At 47.4% G+C, this 7651-nt stretch overlaps 1 protein-coding gene across 2 annotated transcripts in view; it reads right to left on the bottom strand.

Annotated features, from left to right (window-relative positions):
- Nucleotides 1-7651, bottom strand: part of RILPL2 (Rab interacting lysosomal protein like 2) — a 19970-nt gene that overhangs the window by 2379 nt on the left and 9940 nt on the right. For both annotated transcript variants that reach the window (XM_008069446.1, XM_021718253.1), the window contains exon 3: nucleotides 1032-1145. In XM_008069446.1, coding sequence (XP_008067637.1) covers nucleotides 1032-1145 — 114 coding nt within the window. The remainder of the gene's footprint in view (nucleotides 1-1031; nucleotides 1146-7651) is intronic.

The raw sequence follows: 7651 nt of genomic DNA, 5'->3' as shown, positions 1-7651 counted from the left end.
ATTAACAGTAGCAAATATCTGTCTGGGGCTGGGAAAACACCTCTTATCAACAGGGTGTCTGAATGAAACGTAATTGTACACCTAACCCTTAACTGTACCCCACAAAACTATAATAAAAATACTGATTAATTATTAAAAAAAATAAAAAAAAAAAAAAAAAAAAAAACCCAAAAAACAAAAAAACCCTACAGCTTCTGGGTAATACTGGGGAGAATGTGTTATCTCCCTGCCCACCATACTGACCCTGCATCAACATCCACATCCACGGGAAGAACTGAGATGTTTCTTTCTGACAAGCCACACATGTGGCTGCTTCTCCTTCTGGTTCTTTCTTCCTGAGCTGCCACTGGTGGCTCTCCCCTCTGCTCCTGTGGCCACCCCACCCCACAGCCTTCCCCAGGTCCTGCCCCTGAGGATAGAGGCCTGAGTCAGTCCCTTTGGTGGGGAAGGAGTGGGAAGTTCCATTTTAGCTTCAAGTCTAGGCCTTGTTCTCCAAACCTGCTTTCCCGGTGATAAAGCTGATACTTGTACCTACTGACTGTCTTGACTGGTTTCAAATTTGGAGGTAAGGGAGGTGATGAATTATCCCTCTTAAGCTCCAGTAATTATTCATATCATCTTCCCGTATTGTTGTAATATTATTCCTATTTTTTGTTTATGGTTACTATATCATAGGAGGGCAGTGGAGTATGGAAGCCAGACTTCCTTGGGTTCAAATCGTAACTTTACTATTTACTGTCTCTGTGAACTTCAGCAAATGACTCTGCCTCTCAGTATGTGTTTCTCCATCTGTCAAACGGAGATAATAATAGTTCCTACCTCATAAGGTTGTTGTGATGATTCAATGAATTAACATATGTCAAGAATGCAGACTACTACCTGGCAGCATTATTATAACACACGGGCACTGAGTTTTTACATTAGCTGTAGTACTGCCACATGGATAGAAAAGGGCAGTTAGCCAGCTTCCTCTCCCCACCCCACTTCCTGTAGCAATTGTCTAGTGCAACAGGGTCAGCAAGGTGACTTACAATTTCCTTATGATTGTCTTCTCCTCCTTGTTCCTGCTGGCATTGCTGGCCCTGGCGACCAGAGCTTCTTTTTCTCTTCTTCCTCCTGAGCCTTCTCTTGGTGAAAACAGGCCACTGGGAAAAGGGGGACAAATAAATGGGTTGTTTTATTGCAGACGCCTATCTGTACTGAAAGTAAATGGTCTTAATGATTATTCTGTGGTTTTTTTGAGTTGGAGTATGACTTTGTTGCCCAGGCTGGAGTGTAGTGGCATGCTCACGGCCACTGCAGCCTCAACCTGCTGGGGTTAGGCGATTCTTGTGCCTCAGCCTTCCAAATAGCTGGATCTACAGGTGCATACCACCACGCCCAGCTAATTTTTTGATTTCTTGTAGAGATGAGGTCTCATCAAATTGCCCAGACTGGTCTCAAACACCTGGGCTAAAACAATCCTTTCGCCTCACCTCCCAAAGTGCTGGGATTACTGACTTGAGCCACTGTGCTCGGCTGATTATTGTAATATTATGAGTATGATGGTTAGAAGTGCTACAGTCAGTGAAATTCTGATTTAGATAATGAGAATATTCTCTCCACCTTTCAAATTTCAACCCTCTTATTTCTTTCTCCTGTCTAATTGCATTGGCTAATACTTCAAGCTTCTTAATTTCTAGGAATATGACCATGTATAAATTCTCTTAACTTAAGCACTAGTTTCCTAGCCTGCAAAATGAGGATAATAATAATACTTACCTCCTAGGATTGGGGGATTAAATAAGATAATACATGATGTCTGATATTCATTTATTCAACAAATATTTATTAAGCTAACTACTATGCCAGGATATTATAGATATAATCTGGACAAAAAAGACAAAATATCTTCTCTCATGCAATTTATATTCCAATGGGGGAAGGAAATCATCAATAAGTAAATAAACAGGTAAATATAGCCGGGCTTGGTGGCTCAGCCTGTAATCCCGTGCTTTGGGAGGCCGAGGTAAGTGGATTGCCTGAGCCTGTGGGTTCGAGACCCGCCTGGGCAACTTAGAGAGACCTCATCTCTACAATAAATCAAAAAATTAGCTGGGCGTGGTAGCGCGCGCCTGTAGTTCCATCTACTTGGAAGGATCGCCGGAGCCCAGTAGGTCGAGGCTGCTGCACTCCAGTCTGGGCGACAGAGTGAGACTCCAACTCAAAAAAAAAAGTGTAAATATGACCGGGCTCAGTGACTCAGCCTGTAATCCCAGCACTTTGGGAGGCCAAGGAGAGAGGATTGCCTGAGTCCACGGGTTCAAGACCTACCCGGGCAACTTGGTGAGACCTTGGTTCTACAATAAATACAAAAATTAGCCGGGCATGCCTGTAGTTCCAGCTGCTTGGATGGCTAAGGCAGAAGGATCACCTGAGCCTAGCAGGTCAAGGCTGCAGTGGCCATGAATGTTCCACTGCACTCCAGCCTGGGTGACAAAGTGAGACTCCGACTCAAAATAAATAAAGTATAAATATGGAAGGGTGTGGCAGCTCACTTCTGTAATCTCAGTTCTTTGGGAGGCTGAGGTGGGAGAATGGTTTTGAGCTCAGGAGTTTGAGACCAGCCTGGGCAACATAGTGAGACTTTATCTATATGAAAGGAAAAAAAAGTGAAGGTGAGAGGATTGCCTGACCCCATGGATTTGAGACCAGCCTAGGCTACATAGTGAGACTCTGTCTGTACAGTAAATCAAAAAATTAGCTGGGTATGGTGGCACATGCCTATAATTCCAGCTACTTGGAAGGCTGAGCTGGAAGGATCGCCTGAGCCCGGGAGGTCAATGCCGTGGTGGCCATGAGTGTGCCACTGCACTCCAGCCTGGACAACATAGTGAGACTCTCGACTCAGAAAAAAAAAATTAGCTGGGCACCATGGGGTGTACCTGTACCCCCAGCTACTTGGGAGGTTGAGGTGGAAGGATTGCCTGAGCCCAGGAGATCAAGGCTGTGAGGGTGAGCTGTGATTGCACCACTGCACTCCAGCCTAGGTAACGGGGTGAGACGCCAACTAAACTTTAAAAGAGACTGGGCTCGGTGGCTCAGCCTGTAATCCCAGCACTTTGGGAGGCCGAGGTGAGTGGATTGCCTGAGCCCGCGGGCTCGAGACCCGCCTGGGCAACTTGGGGAGACCTCATCTCTACAACAGTCAAATATTAGCCGGGCGTGGTAGCGCACGCTTGTAGTTCCAGCTACTCGGAAGGCTGAGGAAGAAGGATCGCCAGAGCCCAGCAGGTCGAGGCCACCTGGGTGGCTGGAAGCGGCCACTGCACTCCAGTCTGGGCAACAGAGTGAGACTCCAACTCAAAAAAAAACCAAAAACCAAAAAACAAAGACAAACAAACAAACAAAAAGATACTGAGGCCAGGTGATATTGACGCCTGGCCCAGAGGGCCCCAGAGTATTGCCAATTTCATGTTCAGAAGCTGGAAGGCTGTTTTCTCTCACTTGTTCAGTTGGGGTTGCCAGAAGTCATGTCAATGCTCAGAAGACAGAAAAAAAAAGTCATGTTTTCTAAGACTAGGAGAAGGCCTGTCAGCAACATAAGATAACGAGGCCAACAAGCAGACAAGAAAAAGAGGCCCTGTGTTCCTGATTCCAACCTGGAGGCCTCGTTGTGATCTTTATTTCTGAGAGCTATTTCAAAATCCTGCCCAACTGTATGATCAGAAAAGGACCCTTTTTTGAGACCAGCATGGGCAACATCGCGAGACCCCATCTCTCAAATAAATAGTAAGTTATAAAAAAGAGAAAAGTAGCCGGGCTCGGTGGCTCAGCCTGTAATCCCGCGCCTTTGGGAGGCTGAAGTGAGTGGATTGCCTGAGCCCGCAGGTTCGAGACCCGCCTGGGCAACTTGGCGAGACCTCATCTCTACAATAAATCAAAAAATTAGCTGGGCGTGGTAGCTCGCGCCTGTAGTTCCAGCTACTTGGAAGGCTGAGCGGAAGGATTGCCGGAGCCCAGCAGGTCGAGGCTGCGGTGGCCGGGAGTGTGCCACTGCACTTCAGTCTGGGCAACAGTGAGACTCCATCTCAAAAAAATAAAATAAAATAAAAGAGAGACAGTAAAGGGCCAGGCGCGATGGTTCACGCCTATTGCCCCAGCACTTCGGGAAGCTGAGGCAAGAGGATTGCCTGAGAATAGGAGTTCGAGATCAGCTTGGGTAACTTGGAAAGCCCTCATCTCTACAATAAATAAAAAAATTAGGCTGGGCGCCATGGCTCAAGCCTGTAATCCCAGCACTTTGGGAGGCTGAGGCGAGAGGACTGCCTGAGCTCAAGAGTTCAAGACCAGCCTGGGCAACTTGGTAAGACCTCGTCTCTACAATATATCAAAAAAAAAATTAGCTGGGCATGGTAGTGTGCCCCTGTAGTTCCAGCTACTTGGAAGGCTGAGGCGGAAGGATCCCCAGAACCCAGCAGGTCAATGTTGGGGTGGCCATGAGCATGCCACTGCACTCCAGCCTGGGCAACAGAGTGACACTCTGACTCAAATAAATGAATAGATAGATGAACAAATAAACTGAGTGTGGTGGTGCACACCTGTAGTTCCAGCAACCAGAAAGGCTGAGGTGGAAGGATTGCCTGAGCCCACCAGGTAGAGACTGCGGTGACTGTGAGTGTGCTAGTTAGTGCCCTCCAGCCAGGGCGACAGAGTGAGACTTCAACTCAAAAAAAGACAAAAAAAACACAAAAACAAAACAAAACTGTGCTATTTTGTTCACTAACAAGCTGCTCACAGCTCCTGCAGCTTAGCAGTTCCTCATTTTAACTCCCTGTGTCTGAGCTATTTATTCAATGAGGGGAAGAAAGGTCTTTCCAAGAACACGGTTCCTACCACAGCAGAAGCGAGACAATAAATTCCTTCTGGTGGAACTCGGTCCCCGTGGATTTGGCTTTCTTATAACTCTTCTGTTTTATGCTGCTCTCGTAAAGATGCTATATTTAAAGAATTTAAAGACTAGAGCTTGGGCTTTGTTTTTGTTTTGTTTTCTTTTTGACAACGATATGACCTTAATTCCAAGCTTTCAGGGTCCAAATGTGGCATGTTAATTAAAACCACCAGCTCTGACCAGGCTCAGTCTGTAATCCCACTACTTTGGGAGGTCAAGGCGAGTGGATTGCCTGAGCCTGCAGGCAATTGTTTGAGACCCGCCCAGGCAACTTGGCGAGACTGTGTCTCCACAGTAAATCAAAAATTAGCTGGGCGTGGTAGCACGCGCCTGTAGTTCCAGCTACTTGGAAGGCTGAGGCGGAAGGATCGCCGGAGCCCAGCCGGTTGAGGCTGCAGTGGCCGTGAGCATGCCACTGCATTCCAGTTTGGGTGACAAGAGTGAGACTCCAAATCAAAAAAAAAAAAGCACTGGCTCTGATGTCAGCTGTCTGAGGTCAGGTCCGCACTGTTGCCATCACAGCTTCCCCCAGGCGCTTGCGTCCCTGAACTTCAGTGCCCCATGGTGATCACATCACCTCAACTCACAGAATTGCCATGAGCACTAATTGAAATGACACTTGGGCTTGGCACAGTGGCTCATACCTATAATCTCAGCACTTCAGGAGGCTGGAGTCGGAGGATTGTTTGAGCCCACGAATTTGAGACCACCAGCCTGGATAACATAGTGAATCATCTCTACAAAAAAATTATCTGCCAGGTGCAGTGGCTCACACCTGTAATCCTAGCACTTTGGGAAGCAGAGGCAAGAGGACTGCCTAAGCCCAGGGGTTCGAGACCAGCCTGGGCAACATGGCGAGAGCTTGTCTCTATAATAAATCAAAAATTAGCCGGGCTCGGTGGCTCAGCCTGTAATCCCGCGCCTTTGGGAGGCTGAGGTGAGTGGATTGCCTGAGCCCGCAGGTTCGAGACCCGCCTGGGCAGGCAAGACCTCATCTCCATAATAGATCAAAAAATTAGCCGGGCATGGTAGCGCATGCCTGTAATTCCGGCTACTCGGAAGGCTGAGGCGGAAGGATCGCCGGAGCCCAGCAGGTCGAGGCTGCGGTGGCCAGGAGCGGCCACTGCACTCCAGTCTGGGTGACAGAATGAGACTCCAACTCAAAAAAAAAAAAAATTTTAAATAAAAAAAAAAAAAAAAAATCAAAAATTAGCTAGGTGTGGTGGTGTACATCTGTAGTTCCAGCTATTTAGAAAGCTGAGGCAGAAGGATCACCTGAGCTCAGTAGGTTGAGGTTGTGGTGGCCATGAGGGTACCACTACACTCCAGCCTGGGGGACAAAGTGAGAATCCGACTCAAAACAAAACAAAACAAAACAATTAGCCAGACTTGGTAACAAACACATGCCTGTAGTCCCAGATACTTGGGAGGCTGAGGTGGAAGGAATGCCTGAGCCCAGAAGGTCATGGCTGTCATGAGCCATGATCATGCCATTGCACTCTAGTCTAGACGACAGAATGAGACTCTGACTCAAAAAAAAAAAAAAAGGCAAAGAAATGACACTTGGGATATACTTATCAGAGTATCTGGCATGTATTATCAATAAATATTAGCTGGCACTGTGTTTTTATTCCCTTGGTCTTTCCTTCCTCTCCTATAAGAAAACATGCTTTGTTTAAACTCAGTTCTTCCCAGAAATATATAACCACAGAGTCTCCTTTTCAAGAAACATCTATGAGGTTGGGCACAGTGGCTCACACCTGTAATCCCAGCATTTTGGGAGGCAGACGCAAGAGGATTGATCTAAAAATTAGCCAGGTGTGGTGGTGCACACCTGTAGTTCCAGCTACTTTGGAAAATTGAGATGGAAGGATCACCTGAGTCCAGCAGTTTGAGGCTGCAGTGGCCGTGGGAATGCCACTCCACTCCAGCCTGGATGACAGAATGAAACTCTGACTCAAAAATAAATTAATAATAATAATAAATTTGATAGGCCAGGCTCGGTGGCTCAGCCTGTAATCCCAGCACTTTGGGAGGCCGAGGTGAGTGAATTGCCTGAGTCCGCAGGTTCGAGACCTGCCTGGGCAACTTGGCGAGACCTCATCTCTACAATAAATCAAAAAAAATCAGCCAGGTGTGGTAGCGCATGCCTGTGATTCCGGCTACTTGGAAGGCTGAGGCGGAAGGATCGCCGGAGCCCAGGAGGTCGAGGCTGCGGTGGCCGGAAGCGGCCACTGCATTCCAGTCTGGGCGACAGAGTGAGACTCCAACTCAAAAAATAAATAAATAAATAAAATAAAATAAATTTGGTCAAGCTGGTCCCCACCTCAAGGTCTATACTCTGCCTACTCCATTTCTGCCCCACCCAGTCTTTACAAGAAGATTGCCGCCTCCTTGTCTTTCCCTTGACAGGGGTCTTCCCTGACCACCCCCTCTCATACAAGCCCCAGACCCTCCCACTTCACTGCGTGTTGTGTTATCCTGTTGGGTACCCTTAGAGGACTCACCATCACCATCCCATGGGTTTATTTTGCACTTCCTTGTTGATTATCTGTCTCCCACACTGGACTAGCCTGGACTTTCATTTTCTTTGTTTTGCTCACTGATATAACCCCAGGGTCTAGAACAATGACTGGCACATAATAGCTCTTCAAGTAATTGGTTAGCCGGGCTCGGTGGCTCAGCCTGTAATCCTGCGCCTTTGGAAGGCTGAGGTGAGTG

This window comes from Carlito syrichta, unplaced genomic scaffold, assembly GCF_000164805.1.
Source record: "Carlito syrichta isolate Samal-C Ts95f unplaced genomic scaffold, Tarsius_syrichta-2.0.1 Scaffold312038, whole genome shotgun sequence".
Taxonomy (NCBI): Eukaryota; Metazoa; Chordata; class Mammalia; order Primates; family Tarsiidae; genus Carlito; species Carlito syrichta.
This window is presented reverse-complemented; position numbering and strand designations above follow the sequence as displayed.